This window comes from Tribolium castaneum, chromosome 3, assembly GCF_031307605.1.
Source record: "Tribolium castaneum strain GA2 chromosome 3, icTriCast1.1, whole genome shotgun sequence".
In the NCBI taxonomy this organism is placed as follows: Eukaryota; Metazoa; Arthropoda; class Insecta; order Coleoptera; family Tenebrionidae; genus Tribolium; species Tribolium castaneum.
In genome coordinates, this window is record NC_087396.1 from 17576647 (window position 1) to 17596252 (window position 19606).

Consider the following 19606-nt stretch of genomic DNA (forward strand, 5'->3'; position numbering starts at 1 on the left):
CAAATTTAAACAATGAAAGCAGCATAGTAAAGAAAAAATTTAGTACAATAACTCAGGGTACAACTTTTGACAACTTACACCCTTTATTATTCGAATAGGAAACATTGTACATCATTATTACATAAAATGGTTATTAATTATTATACTTCCGTTTCCACGTTTTTTATTTACAAATATTGTCACTCCAATCGCCTACATTTTTGTGTAATGTATAAATAATTACCCGCAAATCGATCACCCCCGTAATTTCCTTACACAGTAACACAGAAAGCCTTTTAAATTATTACGCGTGATCTTCTTCTTGACAAAAAAAGCTCAAGGCTACACAAAATTGCTCAAAAACAGGGTAAAATATTTAAATGTTTACCGTTCCGATCTTACTCAAACCTCAGCAATTTCACTCCTTTGCCATGTCCCAGTCAAGAAACACCACAGCCCCTATACCATGGCTCTACGACATCGATCCAGAAGACACCAACTGGATCATAACGAGTTCTTTTATGATTTTTACAATGCAAACTGGTGCGAAATGACAAAATTACTTTTAATATTAGTTATAATTTTTTTTTCAGGATTCGGAATGCTAGAATCTGGTTGCGTCTCCATCAAAAATGAAGTCAACATAATGATGAAAAACGTCGTCGACATAGTCTTAGGGGGCCTCACTTACTGGATTTTCGGTTTCGGGTTGTCTTTCGGACGCAGCCCCCTTAGCAATGGATTTATCGCTCTCGGCGACTTTTTCACCGACCCCCTCCTTAAAGACCCCTTAAAAGGGGCGATTTATGCGGCGTTTATTTTCCAGCTGTCTTTTGCCACCACCGCCACCACTATAGTCAGCGGGGCTATGGCCGAAAGGTGCAACTTCAAAGCATATTGCATTTTTAGTTTTCTAAATACTGCAATTTATTGCATTCCTGCGGGATGGATGTGGGGGGATCAGGGTTTTCTGAAAAAATTGGGGGCCGTTGATATTGCCGGCTCAGGTGCTGTTCATTTAATTGGGGGGAGTTCAGCAATGGCCAGTGCCCTCATGTTGGGGCCACGACTCGGCCGATATGACAACGGAATTAAATCGCTGCCCTTAGGGAACCCCGTTAATGCAGTTATGGGGTTGTTTGTGCTATGGTGGGGGTGGCTAGCCTTCAACTCCGGAAGCACATACGGGGTAGGTTTTTTTATCCTTATTATTTGATTCGGTAAAAAAATGAAAAAAGTTTGTCAGACAATTGTGATTCTAGTCATAAATATCTGGCGAATAATTCTATCGAAAACTATTTCATTTATGTTGGAATCAAGGGAGTAAAATTTTTATCACTTTTATTATTACCACAAAAAAGTTTGATTTCAATAAAATATTATACGTAACACTTTAAAAGTATTTTTAAAAGTAAGAAAAATGTCCAGTATGCTAATTAAATACTAAGAATTGTTAAAAAATATAAAATATGCGGAAAATAAAATAAAATAAAAATATCTAAACAAAATTCAGATAAAAATATGACCGGGCACAAACTTTTCCATGATGACAGAAATCTCCATGAATATTAATGTTAAGCCTACTCGGAAAATGGCTTTCCCACTCTGTCATACTTAGAAGTTAAAAAGCTAGTTGTTTTTTTTACAAAATTCATTCTTTAGTACAGAAAACAAACAAAAGTTTTGAGTTTGGCGAAAAACTCATTGTTCGGATTGACACTTCGGGTGCAAAACTAACTCTGCTTTTGGAACTAATTGAAACTGTAGAATACAGAAATTTTGATTCAAGATAATTATGCAACTTTAACCAGCAGCTAATGATTTATTTGGTTATATTAATTTACTTCGATTTGCGTAGATATTTAGATTATTACAATGATTTACATAAATCAGATGCAAAAATCACTCTTTACTTTTTCTAGAACAAAATTTCAATTTTATTCGGGAATTATGATTTATACAGCTTATGACATTCAATTTTTACCGGGGACCCGGACCCAAACTAAATAAAGGTTCAGTTTCGGTTCCAGTTCTAAAGAAGTAAAATATATAAGGTTCGGTTACGGTTCCGGTTCTAGATGAGCAAGCAACAGAATACGGATTCCGGTTTTAGTTCCAGATCTGGTTTCCAACGTTACTTCGGTTATAATTATAAATATGTTTAACATTAACTTTTTGTGGAATTGTTCTGATTATAGTACCTATCTCCTAAAAAAGGTAAACGGTCTAAGGTATAACCGAATTGATGTATAAATTTTATATTCTGTTGATAATTATCTAAAGAAATGAATAATACTACAGTTGTCCTTTGTCCGTTCGTCCTTCAAATGTCAACCTTCCAAAATAATTTTTCGTCAATATTTAAAAATTAACTGATTAACTGACTAAAAATTAACCAATTAACTGACAAAGAGTGAGCACAATAATTTAATGTGTGAAAAGTTGTGAAATAGACTGTCTTTAAACATGTAAAATTGTTAATAATTTCAACAACTGCCACAAATTGAATTGTGTATATTATTTTATTGCAATTACCGTTATTTTTTTTAAGTTGAGTGGCGAAAAATGGCATTACGCAGCAAGAGCGGCCGTTATGACTATGATGTCGTCCTTTGGAGGGGGGACTGCCAGTCTGCTGTATTCACTAATAAGACAAAAAGGGCGCATTGATGCCATTGACATAATTAATGGTATTTTGGGCTCGCTGGTGGCTGTAACTGCCGGTTGTTTTTTGTACGAAGCATGGGAAGCTTTAATTATTGGCGTCGTGGGGGCGCTACTAGCTTGTGGTTTTATGCCACTCTTCGATTTGGTTCGTTTACGTTTGTTTTTTTGTTCAATTCATCATAAATATTTTAGATGGGAATTGACGATCCTGTAGGTGCTAGTGCAGTTCATGGGGTTGGGGGTATTTGGGGGGTTTTAGCAGTCGGGTTTTTTGCCGACAATCCTTACCCTTTGGAAACAACCAATGGCAGGCGCGGCTTATTTAAAGGTAATGAATTATTTAAATTTCGCAAAGTTGTAAACTGTTTTTAGGGGGCGGTTGGTACCTGTTGGGAGTCCAAAGTCTGGCTTGCGTCTGCTTAAGCTGTTGGGGTATCGTCAGTTCGATGATCCTCCTCTGGTGTATAAATAAAATCGTGACGATTCGAATGGAAGTCCATGTTGAACTCTTAGGCGCTGACTTGACTGAACACTCTGTCAAACATGGGAATGTAAATGTTAATAAATATTCAATGGGGTGATAAATACTTGAATTTCTTGATTCTTAACTTTCAGGTGGGAGTATCAAGAGCAATTTCTGTTTTGGGCCCGGTTCTGGATTCAGAAGATGTTCGTCGGATTGACAACATTGGGTTAAATCCTATGCATGAGAGAAACATTAATTTGGTTAAAAATCTATCGAGGAAAAAACGTTACAAATTTTCGAAGATCTTGAGGGACGTAACTAGGAACAGGAATTTGGGAATTAATTTGGCCAAGAATTTGTTTCCCAAGAAGGCGAGGAAAAAATCAGTACCGAAAGAAACAAACGAAGGTGCAGGAAGTGAAAATACGGGCCCGGGACCATCTCAGATGGCTTGGGTCAACTAAAAAATACAATAATTTATGAAAAATGGCACATAGTATATTATGTACGTATTGTATATTACATTGATATTCATTTTATACCGTATTCTAACTGTATATCTTAAGTTTACTTTTTCATCACGCTGTATTTTATTCATATATACTTTTTTATATACTTAAAAACACATCCGCTTTAAACGTTTATACATGTCAAGGTAAGCTTTACAAATCGTCTAATCGTTTAAGAGCCAAATCTCAAGAATAACATGTTGTCCACTAACTAAAAAAATATATATCATTATCAAACGTCTAAACAATTTGTGTAATGGTAGACAACAATGTTAACTATCAAGATTCGTTTCACAAAATGTTTAGAATAATACAAAAACAAAAAAATTAGTTGCACCAATATTGAAAATTGAGCCAAAATAGAAGATGAATGATTGTGTTTATGCACGGCTGCCGCGATTAATGTCTTCCATTTGCTGCCTAATAAATAATAGTACAAAATGGCTGCCGGTGGAATGAAAAATATACTATGCCATTACGAGTTATTGCAAAAAATTTACAATGACGCTAAATCCTGATTGCATTGCAACAATAAACCGTCGGTTGAACTCCGTCGAAATTCAAACTGAGCTTTTTTAACAATAAAAACAAATATAAATAAAGATTCACTAAAAAGCTAAAAGAGAAACAATGCAAAATTACATCTTTACCTTAAAGTAAAATATACCTAATAAAAATTATAGTTAAATATTACATAAAACTTAAAATTAAAAATAATGAACAAAAATTTATCGATATATCTGGTTATAGTTTGAACACCAAACTAAATTTAAAAGTTGCACTAAGTTTAGTAGAATAATTAAAAAAATCTACCGCTCAAATAATAAAATATATAAGATAAAAAAATAGTTCAGTGAATAAACAGACTGTTTAATATTAAATAAGTAATATCTTAAGTTATGTTCATTTTTCAATGGCATATATTTAAGAGAGCACCGGAAACCTCTCCCCTTTTCGTAATACGTAAGTTAAATTTTATATTGCATATCAAAATACTGGAGAAACGTCACCGGTCACACTAATGAACACTTATTTACAGTTTGTGATGAGAAGACGACTTCCCATAAAAATTCTATAAGTCATAATTTTCAAAATACTGGCGCATGTATCAATTTCGGTCAACGCACGATCGGAGTACCGATCGAATTTTTCTCGCATTATCATTAAAAGGCGAAAAAAATTCAAAACGAATGGCACAATTTTGCTACGAACTACGAAAATATGTCACAAAAATCATGGCAAAGAGAGATCAAAAACGTACGTATTTGTTTCACGGTAAGAGTATTGTGTTTCTTATATTTGGCACACACAAAATTGTTCGACATGTATTAAAAAAAAAGAAACAAACTGCTCCGGTCGTGCGTCGATACGCTCGGTAAAAAAATGTCGTCAAACCTCTCGTTTTTCCATCTCAATAAAGTGAAAAGTAATTTATAAAACAATAAAATACGTTATTGTATCACTACAGAACATTCTTAAAAAAATATAATATAGTTTGTTTGCATGATCATTGATGAACAAATGATGAGAGCCGTTTGTACGAAAAGTTATGTACAGGTGGCAGACCTGCCGTTTTAGCAGTGCTATTGGGGCTGGCCTGGATTGTGAGGCAAGTTGGCAGGAGCACCCTGGAACAAAAGCAACTCTCCCAATGTTCAATCGCAACTAAATAATACGCTTAAATTAAGCACTTTAAGAAGCGTGAAAACAAATCTTTAGTGTAAATGATATCAATCAGAAAAATTAACATACCGGTAAGGTGGGGTAATGTTGGGCAGTAAGCATATGATGCGGCCCTGGCCCTAATTTAGGGCCATCTTCTGCCTTTTCTTCCTCTCGCCGCTTCAGACATGCCGCCTTAGGATTCAAGTTTCGCTCTGTAGAAACTTAAAAAATAAACAAAACGAAGAAAACACGCGGAATTATTACCTCTAACTTGCTGTTCTAAAGTCATAATGACTTCGACAGCCATATTTAGGATACCAAGCTTTGTTTGTGGTTTGTCCGTCTTTAGATGCGCCATGCACATTCTTCCCAGTTCTTTTAAAGCTTCGTTAATATCACGAATACGTATCCTACAATAAACACACTCAATACCGAAAACACGAACGCACGCAATGATAATGTAATGAAACACAGAAAATGAATATAGGCCAAAATACACGCATTTTTTAATTAATCTATCTGATCCACACCTTTCTCTAGCGTTATTGGCTTGCCTCCTCTCTTTCTCCCTTTGCGCTTTAATATCGGGATCTAGTTCACCCTCTTCCGTTTCGTCCGCACTGGAACAACTATGAAATGCTTACAACAAAGGTACGAGAAGAGAAATTATCGTTAAAGCCTAATGAAATTGATTAATTCAATACCGAATTCAGTATGTAACTAGACACACTTTTCTGGGGTATATCAAGGCCCATATTCATGTGTTTCTGTAAAACAATATAAATCAATAATAAAAACGATTAAAAACATTAAAACAACTACACATGCTGGCCAAATTCTTAACCACGAATGTTACGTCACTGTTCACTCTCTAAACGTAACATTTGTTTTTCTGAATGTGGGCCTTTGTAATATTAGAATTGGTGGAGAAAGTGCGAGGATGGGAACAGGGGTTTGCTTAAATTGGTAAGCAAAATTTCTGTAATATCGACGACAGCAAGAAGAAAAGAGAGGACGTTAGGAAACGTGTGTCTATTTTTACATACCGTTCACGGACATTGTTGGCCTGCCTACGCTCTTTCTCGCGTACGGCCTTGTTGCTTGGATCATCAATTTCATCTTCGTCACCATTACTTGAACAACTAGTTAGTAACAAAATGATTAAGTCATGGCGAAACGATTCGCACAAGACTCGATCTCAATACAAATTGAAATTTTTGCCACAAAAATCAAACCTAAACAAAATTTAAACAACTTACTATCTCCGCGACCTCTTCGTCGTTTTTGGTGGAGGACCACTGGTTGAATTTGGTTGTACTATCGTTTCTACTGAACTGGATGGTTTGGTGTCGCTATCTGGAGGCTCTTTGCGCTTTTCTGCAAATCACGTCAATTAATATTCTACTACATCAAATTCTAGTTTAACAAAAAGAGTAGATTAAAAAAAATAGGAGATATCTTTGCTCCTTAAAAAAAAAAACGAACAACTTTGTAACTGATCAACTAGTGCAAACTGAGGAAAATAATGTATTCTAATAAAATATAAGTGTTTGAAACATTACTATTTGACATTTCAGCTTGACTAATTACAATAATCGGCATGTTTTTTCTAATTTAAAAAACTAACAAAGCCTTCTCAAATTATAAATTCAAATGATCAAATGGTATTGTAATGTTACGGAGGTAATGTGTGTATGCAAAATTTCAGCTTGTTCGGATAACTGGGACCGTATCAAATTTGACTCGCAAAATATGAAGCAAACAGATAACACAGCAAGTTAAACAGAAGCCTTTAAAACACAAAACTAAGACGTACTTGTATTGTATGTCGCCCGTTCTACTTTAACTGTGTCTGGTATGTGTGGTTCCGAGGCTGCCGCCGTGTAGCCCAGTGTCGTCATCTGGTGAGGTGGTGGAAGCTGCCCTATGATCTGTGGTTCCGCGTGATTACGCAATACGTTAATTGCGTCGTCAAGTCTTTCCTCCATACGTGTTCCCTGAAATAAACCCCCATTTTACAAGAAATGCACCACAAAAACCGCCACTTCGTTTAGCATGCTATTATAAATTATATAAAAAAAAACAAACTAATACACTACGAAAAATAATCATGGACTTACATTTACTTCCGCGTGGTCTCTTAAAAACCCAATTGCATCATCTAAGCGTTGCGCTTCGGGGGCGGGAGGCTTCACACAAAAACAAAAAAAAACACCATGCAAACACAAAACAACGAAAAACAAAACTACTAAAAAATTACATGATGTACCCTTGATTGTAAATTGTTACCACCAAGAGTACATCAAAGCAAGACACTATTAAAAAAAAATTCAATTGTGATGCCTGAAAGAGGACAGAATCCGTTTTTTAGCAAATACACTCGCATGCAATAAATCTGGTCCAAATAAGACTATATTTTTACATTATGCAAGAAAAAAACTAAACAGATAAATAAGATAACACAATTGGAAGTTAATTAAAACTAATATGGTGTTACTAGTCGTATTTGGCATAATTGGATATTCGCCTTTCACTTCTGTTTCCATTGTTCTTGCTACTGTCATTTTAAAGCCACCAATAGAACACCGTAAAAATAACACAAGTGCAGCATGAAACCGAGCGGTTACTTTATCTTTAACTTAATCCAAAACAATAGAAACAATTATGCATCGCCAATCGAGGCACGAAATTTTTTCAACTTTCAAACATCATTACAAAACATTCCTCCCCTCCTTCCCCACTCACCATATGTAAACCCTGAGGTGCAGCACTATTATTCACATTAACCGTTTGTGTATAATGGGGCGAATGTGGAGTGTTATGATTGGCTAACCAGCTAGATGGCGCTAATGGAGGCGGCGAACTAACCGGCGTCGACGGGGCCGAACTATAACTACTAGCGCTAGCTTGTTCCACTATTGGATAAATCTGTAAAAATTCGTGTTTTGTTCCTTTGTTCGTATAAATCTCCACCGAACACTTACTGTTCCTAAAGCTTTGTTCACACCGTCGGTGTGATTTGCCGGACCGAAGGCCGAACTGTTTGTACCGGACATGGTGGTCACGGCGGTACCGTTCGGCCTTAACGAAGACATCGGGGGCAGACCTTGACCTTCTGTTTCTGGGATGAGACCGTACGCTTCGTACGTTTGGTACGCGCCTGTGGTGTACGAAGGGTGCCATTCGCCGGGGGTTGCATCCGCGCCCAGATAGTAACCCGTCGTAGGGTTGGGCGAGGTGTAGCGGGGCGAGTCGTTGAATTCATCCGAACCATACTGAAACAAAAAGAACAACGTTTAACAAAGAATTAGAATGATAAAATTTACACGATTTTACAATTATTTTTTTGTGAAACAATAAGCATGTTGTGATTTTTACTGGCCGTAAACGTTTCGGTTCGGTCCATTTGGGCATTTTATTGTGTCCGATCTATTTTGCATCGGGAAAATTTATTATCCAGGGGTCGATTTTAACCGGCCATTCAGCATATTCCGCCAATATATTCTTCAACAGACGCGTGTTTTATATCTCCATTTTTTCGCCACATCATCGTTTATGTCTTTATTTAGATCGATGTCTCTTGATTGTATTATTCACAAGAACTCTTACTTTTGAAATGTAATGAAATTCGACAAGAAAATTAACTTTTGCATCATAAAAGAGAGTATATAATTTTTCAATCTATATTCCATTATTATTTAATTGGTAGAGTTTCCACGTCGATCATCGACTGGGATACCTGGACGATGACGTGGGAATGTGACATAAATAGTAATGTCAGATTCAAACTTACCTAAAGCTTTTATTATTTAAGGATTTAATGATTGTTTTTCCACGATTATTTGCACCGATCTTGAATTGATTTCAGCGATTATTATTACCTCGAATCATATGCATTTTTCTTCCATTCTATTACTGCTTCGCATCATAATGCATGACCATTACGTGCATATCATTCAATCGTAAATTCATTCATTACAAAATCAGCTTTACTTTTTTAATATATTTATTTATGCACTCGTTAATGCATTCTTTTTGCTAACAAGCCGCAACAAATTTGTCAAGTCATTTGACTTGCAGCGTAAAAAATAAATATATATATTATGCAATTACAAATATATTTTAAAACAAATAACAATAACGTGATCCAACACATTTTTTAAATGTCATTCTACATAAAAAAGTTCAGAATTATAAACTTATCGTTCAAAATTTGAGTTTGGACAAGCTGTTGATGACCATAGAACAGAAATGATCATATAGAAATTAGCCCTTGCTAGTAAATACTTTATTCTCATCCCTAGATGCACGTAATTTTTTTTCAGAATTTTTCAACAAGTCCTTATAACAAATATTAACATGAAAACATTATTGATAATTTGAAATTTTCTATTTTTTTTTTCTAAAACAAAGGATGCTTGAATAATGTTTAATAAAAATATTGCTAGCCTCAAAATAACCTTTGTGATTTTTTTTTAATTACCTAATTATTTTTGGAAGTTAGCACATTTATTTAGGTTTACAGAAAGCTCTGTTAAAACTTAATTCATTGTTAAAAGTTAACAACGCGAATGGATCAACCAAACTGCTTCAATTTTGTCATGTAATCACTTAGTCACGCATTTAATTACGAATTAAATTAATGACACTTATATAAACCAGTACTTAAATTAATTTTTTTTGTTGGTAACATTTTAAGCCATCTTTTTAATATCTGAATCCTAGAAAATAAACACTATTTTAAAACACGTTTCCCATATCGACGTGTTTTCAGTATTTTAAAACACGCTTCCCACAGCAACGTGTTACTTAATTTAAATCACGCTTAATTTTAAAATTTAATAGATATTTATGATATGGGTATCCTAATGAGAAGTTTTACGATACGCGATGAAAAAATTGTCCAACAAGCCGAAAGCGAGTTAGATAATCCATCAAGTATCGTAAAGACACGTTACTATACAAGTATCGTACAACGTTTTATCTGATTTCACCGTCCAACAAATATTTTGAGTTTGGAATTTCATTTAATTGAATGCGGTATTGCTGTTACCTATGCATTATAAAAAAAGTCACCGTAATTACGAAAGTTGTTTACTTTTTTCACAGTGGCAGCAAGTTGTTTAAAAAGTTTAAAAATTAGTGATTCAGAGGAAAGTTTGCCTCCTGACGTAGAGTTAGCAGCCCAATCTGCTATAAATACATTAATTTCTGTTAGATATAAAAAAGCGGTACGAGATAGTGTACATATATTTTGAAGAATGGATGGAGTCAAAAAAATTCTTGAAAAAAGTCTCCGAAAAGGTGGCTTTTGCCTATTTTGCAGACCATGCAGGGAAGCCATCGTACCTATAGTGTCGGTATTCTATATTAATTTTCACAATGTTTCAAATTGTGTATTTTATATCAACAAATAGTTATGAAAATTTTTTGTAATATTCATTCACTTTACCGCATTAATGCGGTCAATAGATTTATTACCGCACTAGTGGAGTAAAAACTGTCATTACGACACTCAAAAATGTTTCAGGACATGACATATTACATAGTGAAATCAAATAAAATTAATTAAAAGAAATTAATTTAATTTAAAACACGTTTTGTCCCAACAAAAAAATTATAAATAACACTTAAAACGCTTAAAATTCTCGTGTGTCTATGCAGTTCGCAAACGCTCGTTGCATACCGACAGCTCTCAAACTTTAAGGTTGTGTTTTCGCACTCGTATTATTAATAACTATTAGAATTATTGTAGAAAAATTTAGAAAAAAATCACATGTTTAGAAAAAAAATAATTTAGAAAAATCGTAAAAATGAAGCTATTACGTCTACTTTATCAGCATTTGATAATATTGACCCAGTAATGTCGGCAATTAATTTAACAGAAATATTTTCCCACGTCAAAGACAAGAATATCTATTTAAAAATGTCAATTTGTCAAATAAAAGTAGAACATAATTTTCATATTAATCACATCGTATAAATTAAAAACAAAAATAAATTTGAGACCAGGTTCACATTTCAACTAGATGTGTCTATCTCAAGAGTTATACACACATTTTTTTTGACATAGAATTCAGACTTCATATTCCATTTTCCACAAAAGTACAAATTACAAAGTACAAATTTAAATAAAAATAATTTGAACAAAATAAAAACAAATCTTTATCGGACTGTATGACAAAGAAATTCGTAAATATTCTCACCACGTGACCTTCCTCATAAATTGCCGCAAAGCTCCAAAAAGTCATCGTCACAAACCCGATTTTTATCGCCACTATGTGCTCCATAAAAAATGCATTCGCACGTACAAACCACCCTTTCATCTCGTTCGACTAAGGAAAAAACTCACCCCACTTTCCGACTGCATGTTATTATTGCACTTCCAAAAATTCTGTTTGGTCATATAAAATCCGTCTTGATACTCCATTTGATCGACACAACAAAGTGTTTTCTTATCTTCCGAACGTATGTGTAATTAATCTTCGGGTTAAAAGTTTATCCGTCCGATTTTTAAACCGATAGAAATTAATTCCTCGTAGAAAGTGTACCAACATTGTGTGCGCGACGATAAATCATTTGCGAACCAAACAATAAAAAATTCTATCCCCAACCAACGATAAATACTCCACTTTATGCGAGACCGAGCGCAATAATTACGTATCCTTCAACTTTTGCCGGCCGTTCTATCCGAACCGCATTAATATTTAATAAACGCGCCAACCCTTCTTTAAAATCACTTTCACGTATTTACGATACCATTATAGTCACAGCGACCGAAACGCCACTTGTACACTCATTAGAAGCAATCTCATGTGTAGGTATAGTGCAATAATAGGAACTATCCATAAGCTCCTGCCCCACTACCATATTCCGATACAGACTGCTTGGCACTGATCGGCTAAAGACTGTCTCACGCGACGCCTTCTAAGCCCGCCTTAACGCAACTCGCGGAATTTCCTTTGTCCACCATTAATAAATTGAAAGGTATGCGAAGAATTAATTACCAATTTGAGAGAAAAAATCGACGGCCTTGGAACAACAAACATCCATATGTTTCATTGAGCGTAATGCGTGTTTATTTATTGGACTAAAAGTGTTCAGTCCGCGGTCCGCATCACGTTCCCGACATGTGCCCGTGATTTCCACCCCTCTCCAACCTGTGATTTACTCCCTTTCCAATTCAGAAATTGCTTAATCGAAAGCACAAAGAACCGACATTTGAAAAAAATTCAGAAGGTAATATACCTACACACATTGTGCTACAAATAAGGAAACATGCAACGTCGCCTATTACCACATTTCGCATTATTTATTAATATATCCAAGCCGACGATGTGAATACTCGACTTCCTCTTTTAACCTCCTAATCGCATAAATTGCAACGATCCGGGCACATCGACGCCTCCTCGTATTTTTACGTTTTTCCCTTTGTTGGCGGTTAACTCAGGAAATGTTATCTTCTTCATGTTCATTACAATGCCTTGGCGACATTAAATGCACCCTAAGCCGTTCGAGAAACCGACGACCCCCCATCAAATTTAAGTACAATAATACACTAAGGTAAAAACATATCCGGTCGGTGTTGGATTACTTTATACGGCTGTTTTGTACACTCAAAGCGGCAAACTCGTACATTCCGGGAGACAAACGACCACTCGAACGGTTGAACGATCACAAGAAAAAATGCCACATTTAATTTTTGTAAAGTAGTCCTAATTCTTGAGAACAATACACAAAGCTTGTGTAGCGTGTTTCTTTTTTCTTATTTGTTTCATTTCGAGGGCCAAAAAAATTTAATTACATTTATACCCAAAATATAATCATGTTCTTCTTGTTTGTATTTTTGTATTAATGACTACTGTTCGATCTGAGGCGCCGGTACCGGTCTGTTTCTGGACTCAACCGAGGGCAAAACTCGGTAAAAGGGTGTTTTTGATCAATTTTTGCATACACACGATTTAGGACGTTATTATCGCTTAATCTCATGTGTTCGGTTCCCATATTACCGAACCTCAAATCTTAGTAGTATTTGTTCGAGCGTGTATGCTTTTAATCGATTTTTATTACTGGTGCTATAAACGAGAAAAAAAATACTACTACTTAATTATGGAAATTAATAATTTATCAGTTGTCACAGGTGCACCTTAGTTATCTTGTAACCAAGTTAGATAAAAAATAAAATACCATTCGCAGGTGTACTCTCACTTTTCTTCAAACACAATTAAGTAATTATTGAAAAAATTCAAATGGCATAAATAATGTACCCGTTAGAAGTGACCACCCCTTAACACGCAACAGGTGTCATCCATTACGATTTAAATGTCGCTGAAAATATTATTCCGATCGGCCTATATTTAGAAATTTGTTACGTAACAACATTTATGATTTTTTTCTAAAGCAAGGAGGGTCAAAGAATAACTCTAATAATAAACTTGACCGAAGCAAATTATTATTAATCAAATAAAACAACACTGGACTCATTTCCTCATTCTTTATCAATCTGCGACTCTACTAATTCCGAATTGATCTCTAAAGCGATCTCTCTTATTCGAATGACAGACAGGTGTTATTTTTTTCTCTCGGATTTCCTTCCGAATTTCCTTCACTTTCACGGTCCCGGAATCCTCCGGGTGATTTGCAATGACTGACAAGGCAATTATCTCAAAAGAACTCGGACCGGTCACAAGAAAACCCAAGTAAAACGCTTTCTTCTGTATATATCGCACATACGAGACAAGTGATCCAATTAATTAAGCCGAAGGGAAAGTCGGTTCTAGAATAATATAGAAATCATAATGATACAATTTAATCGAGTCGCGGTTGTCTCTTGTGATTTTTCTCTTGCTACTTTATTTGTTCGCCGCTACTTACCCACTGGTTGTCGATCGAATTTCCCTGTGGCGGTTCTTCTTTGGTCGGCCTAAGGCCGGCTTTAGGTTTCGCAGGCGATAGTCTACTTCCCGGCCTAGCACTGAATGGAAAATAAGGGCTATCTGCTGCGAACGGTTCTCCTGTGGCTTGTGTCGGACTGGCTCCGGGACCCGTATAAACCGGACCCGCCGGACTTATGGCGTAGGCCTATTATCATTCAAAAGAAATAATTCAACTTCCAACACACAGGAAAAATTAACGTCAACGTGTACACATCTAAGTGCACTTCCGGCCGTTCGTTCGCTTCACCTGACTCGATAAAAGGGTTGGTGATTTCTCGCCTATTATTTTCAGTTTTATGGTCACGTTTGAAAATTCGATTAATGGATCTCGCCGATCGTAAATTATTTATTATTAGGGCTGTGGGGAAAAAACTTCAACAACGCAATACCTCCTCCCTTCACCGTTAATTAAGAGAAAAATAACGTGATAAAGACGAATTGAATCTTGCCGACACGATAAAACTGCATATTATTATGATTATTCTCATGACTTGATTACAAGTTACGCAGAAACGCGATAATTTTTTGATAAAAATAGTTTTTCTAGAAGTTGCGCTCTTTCAAATCTATTGTTACAATTTCAAATTAATTTTATGTTAATTGATGAACAAATGCGGCTTAAATATGTCACTCAAGTGCCAATGTCTGTCACAACTGCCAATCAAATACTCGACTTTTGCTGGTCACGTCAGACTGAGAAACATTTTCTTTTAATTTAATTAATAAACAACACAAACCATGCTATCTTTAAAAATCACAAACCCTTTACGTTAAGGAAAAATACAACGAATATATCAACTTGGTTCGTCCGTGATTTGCCCAATCAATTAAAAAATAAAACAGCAAACATATTTGCATAAAACTCACCATTCCGTTGTCAATTCCACCATATGGCGACTGAAAACCGGGTTTCTCTGAAACAGAAAAATACAAAACTTGAGAAAATCAAATCGATTTAATGATACGTCAAAATCTCTTCAATACATCTCCCGGAACAAAGTGACAAACGAAACTGACGACTCTACACTGACCTATTTCACGCGATTCGATTTTGACCATAAAGTAGAAATGTCTCGAATAAATCACAGCGGACCTTTATTACAACGTTACGATACAGTCGGACTTTTGCTATGTGGAAGTAATAATAATTATTTCGATGAAAAAACGATCCGATTCAAACCGCAAAATTTTAGTTGCAAACTTTTTACGTCCTATTTGCTGGTTATTTTCGCAAAATTCTGCTTTTTTATTCTGATGGAGATAATGCTTCTTAGGTTACAGTTTTGTTTCAGCCCCCACAAAATTACTCCACCCTATAATTCACGTAATTCTCTTTATTATTTTCTCCCCCTCTTATTCGAAATAACCTGTAGAGCACTATACAGTCAAATTGTTTCCTGTCCTGTTCGCCCCTTATTTATTACCATATCTCCATATTGCATTTGTTTTACTTCATCTTGTTGTTGGAAGCACAATCTTCCGATTTACACATGTTTTGATTAGAGCTTTTTCACAACAGTTCTAATTTTATTGTATGTAAATTTACAACAACTCATCTCATGTCAAGATTCGTATCAATAAATGACTTCTTTGCTAGAACGCTACCATAAAAAATCTGCATTCGCAGCATCCAGGCCATTGACTACCTACTCACAACGTGGCGTGATTTATTCAAAATTCTTTGTTTTAATTATGTGGTAATTGTAATTTTCCATATATTTTTTACAAAGAACAACCTTGAACTTCATTCGCTCCAGTTTCATCCTTGATGACATCACAACTAACGGAAAAAACAGATGGCCGACTGTGAAATCCAAAAAACTGAATCAAAGCAAACCCCGCCATATGGAAAGCACGATTTTTATTGCAGCGCATTCGGAAGGTGTGCGTTTTCGGGTTCAACGTATCGCTTTTGTTATTCTAGTTTTCGAAGTTTTTTGAACAAGTTGTTGTTAAATGGACGTAATATGCATCACGATGAAGAAGAAAAACGAGTTGAAATATGCTCTCATCAATCAAAATAAAATCGCATCGCGTCCTGTCAATTTATGCCGATGTAATGATGTCAAAATAAAAGAGATCTAGTCGCAACACCGGTATTTTATCGGGGTACATGTACCTATATAATGTTGGGCGGATTCTGGTGCTCACGGGAACGTGAAATATTTCTCATTACAACGTGAATGTCATAATAAGATAATATTCATTAGTGGAGATCAGAGCCAGAAGATAGGAAGTTGACCGTGGTTTTGTTCGAGACAGGTCCAACGGAGCAGAAATGTGTTGATTTCGATTATATTTGACATGTGGAACGAGGCCCCAAAACAGATTCATTGCTGAGAGATCTCGTAAAGAACATTAAATTTAAATTGACTTTCAAAAACGGTACCAAAAAGATAGTAAAAAAAATACATATTTTAAAGTTTCGACAATTTTATAGAGTCAATCGAAAAATTTTACAAAAAATTTGGATAAAACAATAATTCTTTATGAAATTTCATTTAAACTAAATTTTATTTTTGTCCTGGGAGTCGAACTAAATCATTTCTATCAATGTAGGTAAGTGCTGCGTTATAAATAGAGCCAAATTATTATTAGCCAGACTTATTTAGCTACAAAAATAAAAAATGAGTCTTCATCAATTAATCAATGTTCTAGATCTGATAATAAATTAAAAGATAATTATTACATATAAAATATAAAATTTTTCAGGCAGATTTTTGTAAGCAATAGGTAAATATTTCTTTACTTTTGTCATTTTTCAAAAATTGCTGTTATCCTACAACTAATCAAAAAATGAAATATTTAGACAAAAGCACTCAGTAACTTAACAATATTTATTTATAATAAAAATAGTGGAACCAGTTATACAAAATTAAGATTTTCCAAACTGACTACATAACCAGACCCATTATTTTGCATAATGAAGAAATGATTTATTTTCAAAATAAAAATGGGTTAAATGCAGAAAGCCGTCAAGTAACCGAATATCTTTTTGCTGTCAAATTTATCATAAATTAATTGCTATCGCATCTTATAAAATATTCAAGATTCTGTTTATTTCAGATGAGTCAGCAGTTTTATGTGCTTTTTACTTAATTATTATACCAACTGTTCGTTTAATAACTGACAGTGAAATGTAAATAATTCAAAAATTCATAAGCTTAATTGGCAATTTAAAGGCTTGATGATACCTGTTGCCCTAAAAACGAAAAATTCAAAAGCAGAGTATCGGAAATTTTAAAACATAACAGTGCAATTAATTTTATTATATTAAACATTCCACACAATAAAAACAAATCAGCTTGAAACGCTCGGTTTATTATTTTTACAGTAGAAAGCTCTTCACATGCGGAAAAAGAATCAGAAATAAATCTGTCGGTCGAAATAAGATAATTAAAATGTGAAAACGGAAAAGTAAATATTTAAATATGCCGAAAAAACAGTGGATAACATCTCAAGTGTCAAAAATTGTTTAACACCATATGTGGTAATTTAACGAAACTAAATAAACTTAACTGATTTTTCTTTTGGGGGATTTTTTAGGCCACTCTGTAAATATCAATGATACAATAACGCAACACTTTAAATCATCTAATCTAAACATCGAAATCGTAACAGCGATTTGCGTTCTGGCTTTTAATCCGTTGTCTTTATTTGGATGAACTTTTCTTTTTATGACCGCGATAATAATTTATTAGGATCACATCTCGTCAAAGAAAAAAAAAAACAGAAGAAAATGTCGAAACCCACAATAAATTAACTATACAAACTCGGAAAAAAAACTTTAATCCATTACTTAATAAGAAGCAAAATTGTAATGTCTTGTATAAAAGACGGTTGAATACCAAAAGCAGATGTTTTGTAGTATAACGAACTATCTGAAAACGCGGCCACGTTTTAATGTAGTCGTCTCACTTTACCTGTTGGAAATAACAGCAAGACATTAGCCGTAAACAAGAACGAAAGAAGATACACACACGAGCATTTTAACAGCAGGATAATGAACTCTAACTGTTCATGTCGTAGGGACCAATTCGTAAGAGCAATTAAGTATGAATATGACCCATATACACATTCGATATATGGCGCCTATTATGCGAACCCTTCCAGAAAAATCAAAATTAAGTACACCCGAATTTTTTCGCGTGCTGCAAACTTTACTTACGACACGAGACATGTGCATAAAAAACATTCCGCAAAATAATATACTCCATGAAAAAAATCTTTTCATGCAGTGTCGACAAAACGGTTAAAAGGGCAAGTGAGGGCATTAATGTTGGGGCAAGGTGTAGTATAGGTACCTTGTACTTTATTTGTCCACCTGTTTATCATTTTCCTTTTAAATCTCGATGATTTAATCACTCGAGGCGCGGATTAATCTTAGTGAGCGGTGAAATTGTCACAAAGAAATCAACGCGGCTTGGAGTATTTGAAAGAGATGTTAAATTTTGGTCCACCGTGTATATTTGAAGGTTCCTCGCAAGCTCTCCCTCAAACAGGAAACACCAAAACATTCTTTTATCCCACTGAAGCATCAAATCCCTAATTTACGATAACAACAACGACGTCGCAGCTAATCCCCCGTCAAAATTCCCTGCATCTTTTGCTTCCACGTACCGGAAAATGCGAAATGCCGCCACCAAAGGGCCGAATAACGTAAATAAACCACTCGTTAACAAACTTCTCACAATGACAACACTGGAGCAAAATGATCAACCTCTCAAACAGCCAGGGGACTTTTCAAAACCACCACAACGGCTCAAAATCCAGTTCGACTGAAACTCGCAGGCGTTATTCGTTCGATAAACGTCTCGAAAAGCGAAATTTCACCGAAAATTTCCCGATTTTAAACAAGCTGTTTTAATGTTTTGGATCGCACGCTTAAAACCATGGTCGTATTTTGATGACAAACACGCACAGAACGGCCCCCCCGACCCTAACGAGGCCTTCGCGGGGACGGTATTGAATCAAAAATTCACTCACCTGGTGCCTTGTTTGCGATTTTATTAAAACAATTTGTAAAAACCTCATATAAATGATGCATAGGCTCTTCATCGCTGGCAGCCATTTTGACTTACTACTGACAACTGACGACGCTGACGACACCTATAGACGACCACCAAACAACAAACCAAGGGGGAAATTCAAACGGGACACGCCACTAAACACGCAATTACCTAATTACCATTAATTAGGCTCATTATGATACTATTGAACCGATTATCTGATAATTCTGCATAACAATTGTTAAGTGGGTAACACAAACAAATGACTAATCCGTGAAACGATCCAATTCGTATATTTAGACCTTAAGATCCAGAAATAATTTTTTGCACACAGTTTTAATAAAACATTATCTTTAATGCTGTTAAAATTGTAAA

At 35.1% G+C, this 19606-nt stretch overlaps 2 protein-coding genes across 12 annotated transcripts; one reads left to right on the plus strand and one right to left on the minus strand.

The window, feature by feature from the left end:
• The first annotated feature begins 57 nt into the window (after positions 1–57).
• Amt (Ammonium transporter) lies at positions 58–3651 on the plus strand. 2 transcript variants are annotated; one of them, XM_064355392.1, is made up of 6 exons: positions 58–522; positions 573–1168; positions 2531–2791; positions 2839–2974; positions 3019–3203; positions 3262–3651. In XM_064355392.1, exons 1-6 carry the CDS (start codon positions 360–362, stop codon positions 3574–3576), a joined length of 1656 nt encoding a protein of 551 aa, XP_064211462.1. In that variant the 5' UTR covers positions 58–359; the 3' UTR covers positions 3577–3651. The 2 variants fall into 2 exon arrangements, with proteins under 2 accessions (XP_064211462.1, XP_064211463.1); XM_064355393.1 differs by having other exon boundaries at positions 3019–3197.
• da (daughterless) lies at positions 3436–19351 on the minus strand. Of its 10 annotated transcripts, none has more exons than XM_064355389.1 (13): positions 19209–19351; positions 15090–15136; positions 14161–14367; positions 8271–8561; positions 8032–8214; positions 7407–7475; positions 7103–7283; positions 6546–6663; positions 6333–6428; positions 5817–5915; positions 5551–5696; positions 5374–5498; positions 3436–3572 (listed from the first exon to the last, which is right to left on the minus strand). In XM_064355389.1, the coding sequence occupies exons 1-13, from the start codon at positions 19291–19293 to the stop codon at positions 3555–3557; spliced, it is 1665 nt and encodes a 554-aa protein (XP_064211459.1). In that variant the 5' UTR covers positions 19294–19351; the 3' UTR covers positions 3436–3554. The 10 variants fall into 10 exon arrangements, with proteins under 10 accessions (XP_064211459.1, XP_015837140.1, XP_015837139.1 ...); XM_015981654.2 differs by lacking the exon at positions 3436–3572 and adding an exon at positions 3589–5249 and having other exon boundaries at positions 6333–6419; XM_015981653.2 differs by lacking the exon at positions 3436–3572 and adding an exon at positions 3589–5249.
• Positions 19352–19606: the final 255 nt, after the last annotated feature.

What these genes read in the sequence shown, in the direction of transcription:
- Amt (XM_064355392.1), top strand. Translation starts at nt 360, where the DNA reads ATGTTTACCGTTCCGATCTTACTCAAACCTCAGCAATTTCACTCCTTT. An exon ending in GATTTTTACAATGCAAACTG is followed by an intron (nt 523 to 572) that starts GTGCGAAATGAC and finishes TTTTTTTTTCAG; the next exon opens with GATTCGGAATGCTAGAATCT. An exon ending in TTATGCCACTCTTCGATTTG is followed by an intron (nt 2,792 to 2,838) that starts GTTCGTTTACGT and finishes TAAATATTTTAG; the next exon opens with ATGGGAATTGACGATCCTGT.
- da (XM_015981653.2), bottom strand. Translation starts at nt 19,293, where the DNA reads ATGGCTGCCAGCGATGAAGAGCCTATGCATCATTTATATGAGGTTTTT. An exon ending in AATCGCAAACAAGGCACCAG is followed by an intron (nt 15,137 to 19,208) that starts GTGAGTGAATTT and finishes TTTCTGTTTCAG; the next exon opens with AGAAACCCGGTTTTCAGTCG. An exon ending in ACGAAGAGGTCGCGGAGATA is followed by an intron (nt 6,429 to 6,545) that starts GTAAGTTGTTTA and finishes GTTACTAACTAG; the next exon opens with TTGTTCAAGTAATGGTGACG.